The 17,130-nt window shown below is 49.2% G+C and overlaps 2 protein-coding genes across 3 annotated transcripts in view; both read right to left on the bottom strand.

The window, feature by feature from the left end:
- LOC130295370 (cathepsin K-like) overlaps positions 1-5,254 on the bottom strand; it is a 49,288-nt gene extending 44,034 nt beyond the window's left edge. The window contains exon 1 of one of the 2 annotated variants that reach the window (XM_056546051.1): positions 5,125-5,254. In XM_056546051.1, coding sequence (XP_056402026.1) covers positions 5,125-5,183 — 59 coding nt within the window. In that variant the 5' untranslated portion in view covers positions 5,184-5,254. Of the gene's footprint in view, positions 1-5,067 lie in introns of both variants that reach the window. The other variant, XM_056546053.1, reaches the window with a different exon arrangement.
- Positions 5,193-13,672, bottom strand: LOC130294905 (uncharacterized). Its single transcript, XM_056545054.1, has 4 exons — positions 13,420-13,672; positions 12,541-12,675; positions 9,314-9,715; positions 5,193-5,254 (listed from the first exon to the last, which is right to left on the bottom strand). Exons 1-4 carry the CDS (start codon positions 13,670-13,672, stop codon positions 5,193-5,195), a joined length of 852 nt encoding a protein of 283 aa, XP_056401029.1.
- Between the last annotated feature and the right edge of the window lie 3,458 nt (positions 13,673-17,130).

Genomic DNA, 17,130 nt, shown 5'->3' with positions numbered 1-17,130 from the left:
CCTGGTCCAGCTAAAACTTCTGTCTGTAGAATGTGACGCCCAGACGTCTCCTCACTATGTCAGCGCATTCTCATCCTCTATATGAAAACAATTATTATTATAAACCTGCCAGACACTGTATCTTCTAAATATAATACTACTATACACTATACTCTGATTATAAACCTTCCATACACCATACCCACTGAATATAATACCACACACTGTACATTCTGAATATAATACCATCACATACTGTACCCTCTGAATATAATACTATCACATACTGTACCCTCTGAATATAATACTACCATATACTGTGCCCTCTGAATATAAATCTGCCACATACTGTACCCTCTGAATATAATACCAACACATACTGTACACTCTGAATATATTACTACCACCCACTGCGCCCTCTGAATATAATACTTAGAGATGAGCAAACTACAGTAAATTCAACTCGTCACAAACTTCTCGGCTTGGCAGTTGATGGCTTTTCCTGCATAAATGAGTTCAGCTTTCAGGTGCTCCTGTGGGCTGGAAAAGGTGGATATTGTCCTAGGAGAATCTTTCCTATGAATGTATCCACCTTTTCCAGCCCACCGGAGCACCTGAAGGCTGAACTAATTTACGCAGGATAAGTCATCAACTGCTGAGCCGACAAGTTCGTGACGAATCGAATTTACTGTAAGTTCACTCATCTCTAATAATACTACCACAAACTGCGCCCTCTGAATATAATACTACCACCCACTGTGCCCTCTGAATATAACACTACCACAAACTGCGCCCTCTGAATATAACGTTGCCATACAGTGCACCCTCTGAATATAATACCACAACCGCAGTAACACCCCTCAACATCCGTTAGCTGATGCTATTACCACGGGAGGGGGGTATTGGTGGTGTTGCTAGTGGATGAACGGGGTGCTACTACTGGGGGGGGGGTTTGCTGAAGGATGATGAGGGTGCTACTGGCCATCCCCCCTGGCAGTATCACCCCCATCATCCATCGGCAGGATCATCCTCCTGGCAGGAGCACCGCCATCATCCACCATCAGGATCTGCTGATGGAGGTGCCGCTGGGGGGGGGGGGGGGGGGGGGTAGTTGCTGGCGGATGATGAGGGTGCTACTGCCAGGGGGGGAGCATTAGGTAGGCAGCAGTTCCCCCACATTAGGTAGGTAGCAGTTTCCCCACATTAGGTAGCATCTTTTCCCCACATTAGGCAGCATAGATTCCCCACATTTGGTACCAGTTTCCCCACATTAGGTAGGTACCAGTTACCCCACATTAGGTAGCAATTTCCCCATATTAGGTAGCACAGATTCCCCACATTAGGTAGCAGTTTCCCCACATTCGGTAGCACAGATTCCCCACATTAGCTAGCATAGACCCCCCCACATTAGGTAGCATAGACTCCGCACATTAGGTATCATAGACTCCGCACATTAGGTAGCATATACTCCGCACATTAGGTAGCATAGACTCCCCACATTAGGTAGCATAGACTCCCCACATTAGGTAGCATAGACTCCCCACATTAGGCCGCAGGTTCCCTTGCAGGTTCCCCACAATGCGTCAAAGTCTCCCCCCCCCCCCCACACACACACACAAAAAAAAAAACATACAACACAACACAGAGAGACACACACACAAACACACACAGTCAGAGAGACACACACTCACAGACAGACACACAGAGTCACACAGTCACACACACAGTCACACACAGAGTCACACACACACACACACACACACACAGTCACACAAATACACAGAGTCACACACAGTCACACACACACTCAGAGAGTCACACAAACACACACAGTCACACACACAGAGTCACACACACAGCCTCTCACACACACACACACACAGAGTCACACACACAAACATAGATAGAGACAGACACACACACTCACCTATCCAGCGCAGCGATCCTTCTCACCGGGCGCAATGCGAGTGACGTAACTGACGTCCCCCTGCGCGGCCATGCGGTATGACGTCAGGCCGGCGCAGACGTGGGAGCGGAGGCCGGGCACAGTACTGGTGAAGGTGAGAGGGGGGGGCATGATGACGGACGGGCGCACTGAAAGGGGGGGGGGTTGCTAATAGACGGGCGCACCGCGCACACAGCACGGGGGGGGTGCTGACGGATGGGAGGCCGGTCGGGTACATAGGGGGGTGTGGGTGCTGCGGAGCGTCTTGGTGTCACCCCATTAGGTTGGTGTCACCCGGTGCGGGCCGCACCCCCCGCACCCGGGTCGCAACGCCACTGCCTCACCACATGGGGACAGGCCTAGGAGATCCTCCACCTCACCACATGGGGACAGGCCTAGGAGATTCAGTTGCTGCATCAATCTATTCCTGAGCGACAGCACCCTTCAGAGGACTAGAACTAGAGTGTGGTTAGGGGCATGACTGGGGCTATAAGGCTCTAGCTCTGGAGACCTAGCAATGCTCCAGTTCACTGCCATTATTAAAACTAAGTTCGCTTCCATCTGACTGTTTCTCTGAATTATCAGACACATTATTAACCCTTATGTCTCAGGAAAAGATGGATGTATTAAGTTTTTGATCAGGACACCATATTTTATTTATTGCATGCACTATTTCTCCCGTTACTTTCTCCCGTCACAAAATAGCGTCCATTATTAATAACGGGCCATGACGGGTTAAAACGGATAATGTAAAAATCCCATAGACTATAATGGGATCTTGTAACGGCCGTTTAATGGCCGATTTTCAGGGTTTTCATAACGGAACATGAAACTGATCTTTACAAACGGATGAATGTATAGTGGGGGAGATTTATCAAAACCTGTGCAGAGGAAGAGTGGTGCAGTTGCCCATAGCAACCAATCAGATTGCTTCTTTCATTTTCCACAGGCCTCTAAAGAGGCCTGTGGAAAATGAAAGTAGCAATCTGATTGGTTGCTATGGACAACTACACCACTCTTCCTCTGCACAGGTTTTGATAAATCTCCCCAAGTGTGAAAGGAGCCTTATGTGTTTCATCCTTAGCACCAGACCCCAACATGGAGGGCATACCACAAAACCATCTTCTTTGCACCCACAGTAGTCTGACCTATAGGCTTTATATACTTAACAGGTATCTGCAACCATTACTGCCTTTGTAATTGACTGTAACCATTATGCTTTTGTACCACTTAAAGTGACAGCAACCAGTATAACTGGTGTGCCGCTACTGTATGTGAGAAAATAAAAAAAATTTGTTAGTTCCAAAAATTGCCTGCAACATTCCAGGGGGTTTGTACTACAGGATGTAGAATGTATAATAGAAAAAGCTATGGAGAATTGAATGCAGATCACTGCGGGAGACCAAGAAAAGGAGGAGAAAAAACATCAGACAGTGCGGATACCACTGGTGAAGATGTATCCAAAGTCATGCTATGGAGGCCCATGGTTACTTTTTACTCCCCTGCCCTCAAGGGGCAACTCATAGATGCCGTAGGTGGTGATACTTGTCCTGTTTTAATACTTGTATAATGTCTTTACAATAAAGTTACTTTTGAGGAAGGAAGATGCATCATGGGCAATTAGGGTTGCCACCTTTCTTGCAAAAAAAAAAAAAATACAGGCCATGCTAATTTGCATAATTAATGATATATGCGTAACATCACAGGGGGGAAATTTGTCCTATTCTGTCCCCTTCCACATAGCAAGTGATGCTCCAAACCTCACTACCTCCGTTGTGCTCGGGCTGTGGGGGTAGCACCTCCCGTCCTTCAGTACAAGCAGAAAAGAGTAATCCAACAGCAACGGTAAAAGGATCCACTTTATTGAAGCATAAATATAAAATACAAGCTGGGCACAGCAGCCTACGCGTTTCGGACAAGCATGTCCTTAGTCATGGCATAAAAAAGCAATAACCAGTTCCTTCTTATATATCCAGTCACATGGTATTGCTGTCTAGAAAAAGCTAAAAAATGAGACCTGGAAATCCTGGAGCGGGACTTCCCTTGTTTTCCCCAGGAAGTGAATTGTGATATGTCCATGCGTATATGTGCAGTCCTACAGTATGTGTCACAGACACATGTATTTATGCAGGTTTAGACTAAATGAAATGTTCAATAGGTCACCTTTTTTGCTTTTTCTGATATTGACACATACACTATAGAACATAATATTGCACAAAGCGGAGACATATTCACATGAATTTATGTAAAAACATCAATGGGCAGGGAAACCAATATGAACAGGGATGGGGGAAAAAAAATACCCCAATGTGAACAGGGATGGAAAAAAAACAAAAAAAACAATGTGAACAGGGATGGGGGGGAAAAAAAAAACAATGTGAACAGAGATGGGGGAAAAAAAAACAAAAAAACCTAATAAGTCTAAATCAAATCTTGCCTTAAATTCAAACCTTTGGGTTCCGTAGTATCCAATAGGAACATCCAAACGGATTCCCTGTTCAAAAGAATTCTGTAATTCTTTTTTGTTTTCTCCTTATAGGGGCCTCATTTTTTGTGCCCCAATCTGTAGTTTTTAACAGTACCATTTTTTTATGTGACTTTTTGATCGCTTTTTTTTTTATTTTTTAGCAAATTCAGGAGTTGTAGTTAGTTACTAACTACAACTCCCAGCATGCTCTGATACAGCCTGTGGCTCATCAGCTGCCCGAAACGAAAACTGCATCTCCCAGTTGGACTATATAGTAGCATATAGTATAGGTCAGTGTTTTCCAACCAGGGGTGCCTCCAGCTGTTGCAAAACTACAACTCCCAGCATGCTGGACTATATAGTTGTATATAGTATAGGTCAGTGTTTTCCAACCAGGGGTGCCTCCAGCTGTTGCAAAACTACAACTCCCAGCATGCCCGGACAGCCAACAGCTGGGAGTTGTAGTTTTGCAACAGCTGGAGGCTCTGTGTTTGGGAAACACTTGTATAGGTTATGGTGCAACATTCCGGGAGTTGGAGTATTGGTTGGATAAATACCAACCATTGCATTGCTGGAATTTTTTATATAAAAATACCGTCAGGGTGGGCAAAATACCGGCCAGGTGGCAACCCAATGGGCAATGAAAATAAAGAATAACGATAAAGCAATAGTTTACCTCAGACCTTGATGAACTCCGCAGCAACAGGAAGATATAAAGCAGCGAAGTCAATACCTGGAGAGTGAGAATCGTTTCCTCATCTGCCTGCGCCCTCCTTGGATCTGATCCTGCATCCGCTACAGCTATATAGAGGACTCTGTGGGCTGATCCCTTTCAGGAAGTCCAGACGGGGATTTCTGAGCTGCTGGAGAAAAAAAAAAGACATTACAGTAATAGCAAGAGGATCAAAACATGGACTGTACAGATAATAAACCTGGTGACAGAAACCCCTGAGCGCCTCCCTTGTCCCAGGACACATGTGGCAGGAATTTGTTTTCTGTTTCCTTGTACTTTACGTACACTGGCTTTAAAGGGGTACTCCGGTGGAAAACATTTTTTTTTTTTTAAATCAACTGGTGCCAGAAAGTTAAACAGATTTGTAAATGACTTCTATTAAAATCTTTACCCATCCAGTACTTTTTAGCAGCTGTATGACTTCTATGAAAAAATCTTTACCCAGTCCACAGTGCTCTCTGCTGACACTCTTTTTATTAGAAAAATACAAAACTTATCAAATACAAAACACAAAGCAAGCTTAACCAGCTATAACATAAATAAGAAATACTTTAGAACCAAAAACAAAACCTCAAACAAAACCCTGCCTAACCGGCCAGCCCAGCTTTACTAAGATACTAAAATACTAAGATATTAAAATATGCCCAAAATATCTAAATCAAACACTCACACGCTTACCGAAAATGAACATAAGAAAAATAAATAAATAAATAAAATAGCACAACTTGGCTTGTCAAAATATAAACATAAAAGTTATCATTACCCGACTATAACTCAAAACCATCCATACTTGGGAACACGCAACAAGAAAACTAAACAGAAACCTCAAAAAAAAAAAAAAAAAAAAAAAAATTATTATGTTTTTTTACTTTTTTTTTTTTATATATTTTTTTTTACTTATTTTTTTACATTATTTATATTTTTTTTAATCTTTTTATATATATACATATATATATATACATATATACATATATATACATACACACACACACACATTTTTTTTATAAACAAAAAAAAATAAAAAAAAAAATAAAAAAAAAATAAATAAATAAAAAAAATAGCAATAATAAAAAGAATAATAATAATCAAAATAATCATATCACACATACATTCACTTACAAAATGTCCAAATTAACTGGATCCTCTATCCGGGACTAATGAAAATACCAAAGAAAACATAAAACAGACCAAATAACTGAAATAAACAAAATAAATCACATATCAACACAACAACTGGTCCGGCTACCATAACGCTATAACATGAAACAATATGAAACAATATAGGTATAACAATATAGATATAACACAATATACGTACAAAATTACTAAATATACTATATAAATAAAATATAATATAAACAAAATATATGCACTACAGAAAACACCTACAAGATCAATAGAAAACCCTAGGAAAAACCCTACACTAAAACTGTACCCTCACCCATACCACCCCTCCTGTACATGGGTCAGAGTCCATACCGTTCTTACAGTTCACAAAGTCCAGTCCTTAACTGACCCATGTCAGGTCCCCCAAAGATGAACACCACCACCCAAAAGCACACCCTCCCCACCTAGCACTCCTCCCAACCAACTTATACACAAACTTATACACACTGAACCACAAACCACTTTAGGCCCAAGTTTGGTCGCCTGTAAGCCCTTCATACCATATCAGCTTAAAAACAAAACAAAAAGCTAGCGTGCACATGCATCAGCCCACCACCAGGGAGAAGGATGGCAGACTTGATACATTCAAAATAATTTTACACTCTTTCCCTAACTCCCCCTACAATTCTCCCTAATCCTATCCCTCCATTCAAACTAACCCTGTTCTCATCCTATCTCTATCCCTATAACACTGTCCCTAACCAAAATAAAGGTACTCTACCTAAAAGGTCTAGTACCTAGGGCACATCAAAAGAAAACCCTCTCCATAGGAGAGAAGCCCTACTTGTACCAAGACTGCCATACTCCAAAGACCTGATCTTCCCGAGGTCACCAGTGATGTTCCTACAGACCTCCACCTCGGAGAGGATTTTCTGTTGGGTCGACACTAAACACCGTGCATTCCACGTGTAGTACCTAACCACTAAACTAACTAAGAATAAAGTGCCCCGATCTCGGCCACCCAGGTTCCTGAATGCCCCATAAGCCCACTCCTGATAGGTAAGGCCGGCAAGTTGACTCCAGCCGATGGAAGCGCCCACCCTGTTGTAAACCCCTATATTAAAGGGACAATGAAGCAGGAAATGGTCCATGCTTTCCAGCGTGTCCCCGCACTCTTCTCGGGGACATCCCCGGTCATCAGAGTTCCTACACTTCAAATTGTCCCTCACATATAGCTTCCCCTGAAAGCAGCGCCAGGCCAAGTCCCAAAACTTCTGGGGGATCCTTTTCATGTTTAAAAGGTACAACCCCACCCTCAGATGCCGACCTGGGCAGTCCCTGAGCGCCAGAGGCTTCTGGAAGTGGGTCAACAGAACCCGTTTGTCAAGGAACTGCCTTGACTGGGTCCTGATCTCCCACACTCCCAGACCCCACCGACGTATCACCTTCAGAGTCGGGGTAGCGTAAGCCGGAAGATGCCCATGGGGCGTACGGAGGTCCTTCACTTGCCCTCCTGTCTCCCATTCCTGGAAGAAAGGCCGAAACCATTCCCTGCAGGAGAGTACCCACGGAGAAGCCCTCTCTGACCAGAGGTTTGAGATGTTAGCTTTCAAGAAGGTGTTGGTTAAGAACACCACAGGGTTTACCATAGATAAACCCCCTAGTCTCCTCGTGCGGTACGTAACCTCCCTCTTGACTAGGTTCATCCTGTTTCCCCATAACAGTTGGAAAAACAGGCTGTAGATCCTAGTGTAGTAAGCCTCTGGCAAGATACATACGCTGCCCAGATAGATAAACAAGGGGAGCAGGTACGATTTGATCAGGTGTACCCTTTCCCTGAGGGTCATAGACCAACTCTTCCATTGGTCCACCTTCTGGGCGGCATCCTGGAGCTTACCATCCCAGTTTTTGGTGGGATAATCATCCTTGCCGAATATGATGCCCAAAACTTTTGCTGACTCTTGGGGCCCTGGAAGGGTGTCCGGGAGATCAAACGTGGGATCTCCCCCTCCCAGCCAGAGACTCTCACACTTATCCCGGTTGATCTTAGACCCGGATGCCTCCGAGTAGCGGTCCACTTCCGACATCACCACATCGACCTCCTCTCGCGAGGACACGAAAATGGTGACATCGTCAGCGTACGCCACCACTCTCTGGGCGACATCCAGCTCCGCCAGACTCATCCCGACTCCCGCCAACGGCCCACAATCTACCCTCCGGACGAAGGGATCGATTGCGAACACGTATAACAGCGGGCTCAAAGGACAACCCTGACGGACTCCGGACCCCACCTCAAAAGAGCGGCCAGACCAACCGTTCACCAGTGGGAAACTCTCTGCCCCTGCATACAAGATCTTAAGCCAATTAACAAAAGGACTCGGTAAGCCATATCTCAGGAGGACGGACCAGAGGTACTCGTGGTTCACCCGATCAAACGCTTTGGCCTGATCCAGGGACAGCAAGTACCCCTTCCAGAAACCCGCACTACTCCGAACCACTGCCTCCCTGACACTAAGGACCGCACTTAAGGTGCTTCGGCCTGGAACAGAGCAGTGCTGGGCCCGCGAAAGGAGCCGGGGTGCAAACTTCACCAGCCGATTAAACAGTATCTTAGCCAGAAGCTTCCTGTCCGTATTGAGAAGAGCTATGGGCCTCCAATTCTCAATACGGCTGGGATCTTTACCCTTTGACAAAAGAATCAGGGCTGACCTCCTCAATGACTTCGGCAGAGTGCCCGAGGAGAGACACTCATTGAATACCTCAGTCAAGAGGGGAGCTAAAGACTCCTTAAAGGTCCTGTACCACTCGGATGTTAAGCCATCCGGACCTGGTGACTTCTTAGGGGCAAGCCCCTCGATCGCCAGTCTCACTTCCTCTTCCCTGATTTCTTCTGCCAAAACATCAAGAGAGGGGTCTACCCCTGGCTCAGGAATGGTTTCAGTCAGGAAAACCGACATCTTGTCTCGATCTAGATCCTTCCTCCCCAAGAGGTGCGAGTAGAAGGATCTGATGACCTCCAAGATCCCTAATCTGGACCGATTCAGGGATCCTGTACTATCAATCAGTCCTGAAATGACTTTACTACTCACTGACATCTTACAGTTTCTGTAAGGGTCGGGCGAGCGGTACCTCCCGTAATCCCTCTCAAAAACCAAAGATGCGTGCCTATCATACTGACACCCCATCAGCAAGGATTTCACTCTGGAGATATCCTCTCGGCTACCTCCAGTCGAGACGAGAAGCTCGAGTTTCCTCCTCAGTCCCTGATACAGGCGATACCTGTTCAGGGACCTGAGGCTCGAGAGCTGGTGGAAGAACCCCGCAACCCGCTTCTTGAATATCTCCCACCACTCTGACTTACTACTACATAGGCCCAGTAAAGGTACCTGACTCTGAAGAAAATCCTCAAAGGACTGTCTTACCTCCACTTCCTCCAGGAGGGACGAATTCAGCTTCCAGTAACCTTTACCCATCCGGGGGGTCTCTGAAACATTCAGGGAAAACAAAATCATACAGTGATCGGAGAACTCCACCTCAACCACGGACACTGCGGAAGAGACGGCTTCCTCCTTTAAATAAAACCTATCTATTCTAGACCTGCGACTACCTTGATGATAGGTGAAACCCGCGTGGCCCGAGGGGTTCCGGATGTGGGCATCCTCTAGGCGAGCTTCTCTAGCTATGCTAATCAGTGCCACACTATCACAAGTCAGCGGACCATTGGAGCCTCTCCTATCTTGGGACCTCGTGACATTATTGAAGTCCCCTCCAAAGATCACCTGCCGACTCGTAAAAAGAAAGGGCTTAATCCTCATAAAGAGATCTTTACGGCCCCGCTTAGTTTGCGGGGCATAGATGTTAATGAGCCGGAGCTCCTGCCCCTTCATGAGGACATCTAGGATCAGGCACCTCCCCATTTCTAATTCAATAACCCGTCGGCATTCAACAGGAGCGGTAAAAAGGACCGCCACCCCACTATACGGCTCAGCCGCAAGAGACCAGTGGGAGGGACCACGCCTCCACTCTCTCCTGGCTTTTACCAGGGAGGCTAGATCTGACAACCTGGTCTCCTGTAAAAAGAAAATGTCGGCTTCAACGCGGCCGAGAAAATCAAAGGCTGCAAATCTAGCCGTATCAGATTTTATGCTGGCACAATTAATAGATGCCAGCGTCAATGGGGTGAGTGCCGCCATACAGGGTGATTGAGTTAGACGGCCTTCTATCCCTTACACCTTCTTCCTCTCCTTTCCCCCACCCCCATCTGAGTCAGAGGAAGACCCCTTACCCCTTTTAAGGCTGTGGGATAAATCCATCCCAGGATCTTTACCTTTGGAATCCAGAGTTGCCTTTCCCCTTGAGGAACCCACCTCAGGGGTGGAAGGCTCGGCGCCCCCTTGAGGCTGCACCACTTCCCGCCCCTCTTCCTCCCCCTCAAGAGGAGGAGGCGAGATAGTATCCCCGAGGGCCTCATACCGATTCGAGAGGACGATCAGAGGGTCGGAGACTGGGATGTTCCTTTTCAGGTCTGGGGCTGTAACAGAAGAGAGGAACAGAACCTCCTTACTTTTTCCCCTTTTCCTCCTCCTCTTCTTTTTACGGTCACCATTTAGTTTCTGCCCTCCCTCCTCCTCCTCATCCACTGTTTCGTATTGGGAAGAACTGGAGGAGAGGGCAATCTCACCCTCCTCTCTGCGAATTCTCCCGACCTCCTCATCCAACTCAGTCTCACCCAAAACCTCAGATTGCTGACCAACTGAGCCCGTGCCTGGAGAGGGACCCAGAGCTACCCCTGGCACCTGGGAAATCTCCTGGACCCTCTCCAACCTGCGCTTCTCCTCTCGCCTCAGCTTAGAGGGGGTCTTGTGCTTCTCCCTCACTGGTTTTGGTGCCCCTTCTCCATGGCTGGTCCCCTCCCCCACTGAGGCAACCGACAGGCTCTCCCCAGCAGGAGTGGTCGCAGCATAGGAAAAGGAGCGCGGACACCGGCTGAAAGGGTGACCTAAGTCACCACACAAGTTACACCTAATCTGCCCACAGGTGGCTGCCAGGTGACCCACCCCACAGCAGAGGGCGCATATCTGCTGAGTGCAGTTTGCGCTAAAATGGTTGGGGTCACCACACCTGTGACACAGCTTCGGCTGCCCTTGGTAGAAGACCTGAATCCTGTCGCGTCCAAGGAAGGTGGCCGAAGGGATGTGGGTGACTGTGTTCCCTGAACGCCTGAGACGGACGGAAAACGTCCAGGCCCCAGACCAGATCCCGTGTTCATCAAAATTCTTTCGGGGGACGTCCGTCACCTCCCCGTACCTGCCCAGCCAGGTCATGATATCGTAGCATGAAAGTGACTCATTACGGGTTAATACGGTCACCTTCTTCAGCATGCTTTGGCGGGATACCGCTTTTACAGCAAAATCACGCCATCCGGGCTCGTTCTTCATCAGCTCATAATTAGACCAGAAAAGATCAAGTCCCTCTGGCCTAACAAAGCTGACGTCAAACTCGGAGGAGCCGAAGGGGTGAATCAGGGCAAAGATGTCCCTAGCCCTGAAACCCATCTGGAGCAGAAGCTCCACCACCTTGCCCCTTTGTGGGCATGCATCATTGCCAGTCCACACCAAACGGGCCACATTCCTGCGGCCAGCCTCCTGCCCGGGTGTATGGAGGGACCATACGATCTCCCCATCTTTTTCTCGGAACGCTCCAAGACCATGTCTCTCCACCCAAAAAGACAGGTCCACCTCCTTTCCCTCTACCTGGAGCGTCCTCTCTCCTCTCCTAAGCGCCTCCAGGAGGCGCCGCTGCAAGTGACCATTTCCAGATTCCAAAGGTAAAGAACTCCCTGAACCTCCCGAACCCCCAGCCGCCACACTTGCATAACTCCTGGCGACTGGGGGGGGGCAGCCGGACCAGACCCCGACACACCAGAGCCACCAGCACTTACACCACAATCATTCCTCCCATCCATGACACTCCTCCTATTCATACCACTACCATTCCTCTCATCCACAGCACTACCACTCCTCCCATCTGCACCACTACCACTCCTCCCATTCACACCACTACTCCTCTCATCCACAGAACTTCCACTCCTCCCATTCACAGCACTACCACTCCTCCCATTCACACCACTACTCCTCTCATCCACAGAACTTCCACTCCTCCCATTCACAGCACTACCACTCCTCTCATTCGCACCACTACTCCTCTCATCCACAGCACTTCCACTCCTCCCATTCACAGTACTACCACTCCTCTCATCCACACAGGTATTACTAAACCCTTTCAGTGCAGTAACTTTTTCACTCTTACTTTTGGCTGAGCTGGCCGGGATAGACTGTAATGTTGCTGGTGCCGATGTCACTAACTCTGCCTCTGGCATCACATCTCTGCCACTGATGTCACTAGTTCCATCTCCTGACGTCACTTCCATGAGCAGGGCCGCCCCTCCTCCACCATGTGACGTGTAGGAAATCCCCTCCCTCACAGGGGAAGTTTCCATTATGTCAGCACTTGCACTGAACGACCGCATGGACTGTCCAGCTGATGCCCGGACACTCCCCCCCCTCACAGGGGAGTGCCCTGCAGCACCAGCAATGCCCAGGGGACCGTCCCCCACTTCAAGCCTGTCCTGCCCTTCCCTACCGACAGGACAGGAGGGCTTCTCAGCATCTCCCTCCGCCATCTTGGATTTCACACTGTACCCCCCGTGCTGGCCCCGCTCCACCTCAGAAGTGGGGTCTTGCAGAGTGGGGGGCCCAGCAGCCTGTACCGACTTCTCAGCCGGCCCAGACTGCTGGAAAGGACTAAATACAAAACGGGTGACTTCTCCCACTTTCCTCTTCTTTTTGCTCCTCTGCCCTTTCTTCTTCCCTCCTTCAGGGCCCAGATCATCACCAAAAGAAAAGTTCTGGAAATGAGTGGGGGATTCCTGCAGGATGATGGCCCGGAGCACCCCGCCATCACTGTCCTCCTCGCTCTCATCAGCAGATGACACAGGTAAGGCCACCATTTGAGCAGCAGCAAGGTGGTCTTCACTGAGGGGGGGGCTAGGGGTGACACAGACAGCAGGGGCCCCACCATCCAGCACCACACTCTCCACCCTCCCCTCAGCCTCTCCGACAATCTCTGACTGTTCCACCTCCTCCTCCTCACCGCCACTACTCTCCCCATCATCCACCACCTCCTTACCTGGGGATTTCATGGCGGTGAATCTGTCCTTGTTTAGCAATTTTTCACGGAAAAGTCCACTGCCTTCCAAAAGGACCTTTCTCCTTTCTTCCAACGCCTTAATCTCTGTTTTCCGGGCTTGTATTCTCACCCTCAGCTCGGGTCGTTTTTTCTTGGGACCCCTGTCAGCCAGGTTTTGGGCCAGGCGCAAATCCTCCCTTGCTGCCTTTAGTTCTTTCCCACAGCGGTCGTACTCTGTAAACCGAGCCGTCATCCTGGAGCAATATATTTCCGCGGACTCTTTCGGGTCTCGGTTGCCCCACATCTCAACATTCTGCAGGCTTTTTTTGGCCTTCCTGCCACTAGTGGCCTTTCCACTACTCGCCGTTGCCTGGGGAGCAGGGACCACATTACTGCGGTCCCTGCTAGATTTTCTCACACAGGCCGGAAGACTGGCTGTAGTTGGCTTCTCTCCACCCCCCGCCAGCCTGGAACGGGAAGTGGAGCCCCGAGATTCCCGGGGCTCCATGCAGGGAGGCTCTCCCCAGGAGTCTGCCACCCTCCTGGGAAAAGCTGTTAGAACACCTGCCTCTGTAGTCTGCTTGGAAGTCCTGGAGAGCTCAAACAGGGACACACCCGCACGCTTCTCACACTGAACTGGTGTGTTTCACAGGAAGTTGTTACGCCGAGCGCTCCGGGTCCCCGCTCCTCCCCGGAGCGCTCGCTACACTCTCTCCGCTGCAGCGCTCCGGTCAGATCCACTGACCCGGGGCGCTGCGATTCTGCTTCCAGCCGGGATGCGATTCGCGATGCGGGTAGCGCCCGCTCGCGATGCGCACCCCGGCTCCCGTACCTGACTCGCTCTCCCTCGGTCCTGTCCCGGCGCGCGCGGCCCCGCTCCCTAGGGCGCGCGCGCGCCGGGTCTTTGCGATTTAAAGGGCCACTGCGCCGCTGATTGGCGCAGTGATTCCAATTAGTGTCTTCACCTGTGCACTTCCCTATATCACCTCACTTCCCCTGCACTTCCCTGCCGGATCTTGTTGCCATTGTGCCAGTGAAAGCGTTCCTTGTATGTTCCTAGCCTGTGTTCCAGACCTCCTGCCGTTGCCCCTGACTACGATCCTTGCTGCCTGCCCCGACCTTCTGCTACGTCCGACCTTGCTTCTGTCTACTCCCTTGTACCGCGCCTATCTTCAGCAGCCAGAGAGGTTGAGCCGTTGCTAGTGGATACGACCTGGTCACTACCGCCGCAGCAAGACCATCCCGCTTTGCGGCGGGCTCTGGTGAAAACCAGTAGTGACTTAGAACCGATCCACTAGCACGGTCCACGCCAATCCCTCTCTGGCACAGAGGATCCACTACCCGCCAGCCGGCATCGTGACAGTAGATCCGGCCATGGATCCCGCTGAAGTTCCTCTGCCAGTTGTCGCTGACCTCACCACGGTGGTCGCCCAGCAGTCACAACAGATAGCGCAACAAGGCCAACAGCTGTCTCAACTGACCGTTATGCTACAACAGTTACTACCACAGCTTCAGCAGTCATCTCCTCCGCCAGCTCCTGCACCTCCTCCGCAGCGAGTGGCCGCTCCTGGGCTACGCCTATCCTTGCCGGATAAATTTGATGGGGACTCTAAGTTTTGCCGTGGCTTTCTTTCCCCATGTTCCCTGCATCTGGAGATGATGTCGGACCTGTTTCCCACTGAAAGGTCTAAGGTGGCTTTCGTAGTCAGCCTTCTGTCCGGAAAAGCCCTGTCATGGGCCACACCGCTCTGGGACCGCAATGACCCCGTCACTGCCTCTGTACACTCCTTCTTCTCGGAAATCCGAAGTGTCTTTGAGGAACCTGCCCGAGCCTCTTCTGCTGAGACTGCCCTGTTGAACCTGGTCCAGGGTAATTCTTCCGTTGGCGAGTATGCCGTACAATTCCGTACTCTTGCTTCAGAATTGTCCTGGAATAATGAGGCCCTCTGCGCGACCTTTAAAAAAGGCCTATCCAGCAACATTAAAGATGTTCTGGCCGCACGAGAAATTCCTGCTAATCTACATGAACTTATTCACCTAGCCACTCGCATTGACATGCGTTTTTCCGAAAGGCGTCAGGAGCTCCGCCAAGATATGGACTCTGTTCGCACGAGGCGTTTCTTCTCCTCGGCTCCTCTCTCCTCTGGTCCCCTGCAATCTGTTCCTGTGCCTCCCGCCGTGGAGGCTATGCAGGTCGACCGGTCTCGCCTGACACCTCAAGAGAGGACACGACGCCGCATGGAGAACCTCTGCCTGTACTGTGCTAGTACCGAACACTTCCTGAGGGATTGTCCTATCCGTCCTCCCCGCCTGGAAAGACGTACGCTGACTCCGCACAAAGGTGAGACAGTCCTTGATGTCTACTCTGCTTCTCCACGTCTTACGGTGCCTGTGCGGATGTCTGCCTCTGCCTTCTCCTTCTCTACCGTGGCCTTCTTGGACTCTGGATCTGCAGGAAATTTTATTTTGGCCTCTCTCGTCAACAGGTTCAACATCCCAGTGACCAGTCTCGCCAGACCCCTTTACATCAATTGTGTAAACAATGAAAGATTGGACTGTACCATACGCTTCCGCACGGAGCCCCTTCTAATGAGCATCGGATCTCATCACGAGAGGATTGAACTTTTGGTCCTCCCCAATTGCACCTCGGAAATTCTCCTTGGACTTCCCTGGCTTCAACTTCATTCCCCAACCCTGGATTGGTCCACTGGGGAGATCAAGAGTTGGGGGCCCTCTTGTTCCAAGGACTGTCTAAGACCGGTTCCCAGTAACCCTTGCCGTGACTCTGTGGTTCCCTCAGTAACCGGTCTCCCTAAGGCCTATATGGACTTCGCGGATGTTTTCTGCAAAAAACAAGCTGAGACTCTACCTCCTCACAGGCCTTATGATTGCCCTATCGACCTCCTCCCGGGTACTACTCCACCCCGGGGCAGAATTTATCCTCTCTCTGCCCCAGAGACTCTTGCCATGTCTGAGTATGTCCAGGAAAATTTAAAAAAGGGCTTTATCCGTAAATCCTCCTCTCCTGCCGGAGCTGGATTTTTCTTTGTGTCCAAAAAAGATGGCTCCCTACGTCCTTGCATTGACTACCGCGGTCTTAATAAAATCACGGTTAAGAACCGCTACCCCCTACCCCTCATCTCTGAACTCTTTGATCGCCTCCAAGGTGCCCACATCTTTACTAAATTGGACTTAAGAGGCGCCTATAACCTCATCCGCATCAGAGAGGGGGATGAGTGGAAAACGGCGTTTAACACCAGAGATGGACACTTTGAGTATCTGGTCATGCCCTTTGGCCTGTGCAACGCCCCTGCTGTCTTCCAAGACTTTGTCAATGAAATTTTTCGTGATCTGCTATACTCCTGTGTTGTTGTATATCTGGACGATATCCTAATTTTTTCTGCCAATCTAGAAGAACACCGCCAGCATGTCCGTATGGTTCTTCAGAGACTTCGTGACAATCAACTCTATGCCAAAATTGAGAAATGTCTGTTTGAATGCCAATCTCTTCCTTTTCTAGGATATTTGGTCTCTGGCCAGGGACTACAAATGGATCCAGACAAACTCTCTGCCGTCTTAGATTGGCCACGCCCCTCCGGACTCCGTGCTATCCAACGCTTTTTGGGGTTCGCCAATTATTACAGGCAATTTATTCCACATTTTTCTACCGTTGTGGCTCCTATCGTGGCTTTAACCAAAAAAAATGCCGAT

This window comes from Hyla sarda, chromosome 11 (genome assembly GCF_029499605.1).
Source record: "Hyla sarda isolate aHylSar1 chromosome 11, aHylSar1.hap1, whole genome shotgun sequence".
NCBI classification, from domain to species: domain Eukaryota; kingdom Metazoa; phylum Chordata; class Amphibia; order Anura; family Hylidae; genus Hyla; species Hyla sarda.
Note: the sequence above shows the minus strand (reverse complement) of the source record. Positions and strands in the feature narration are given on the sequence as shown.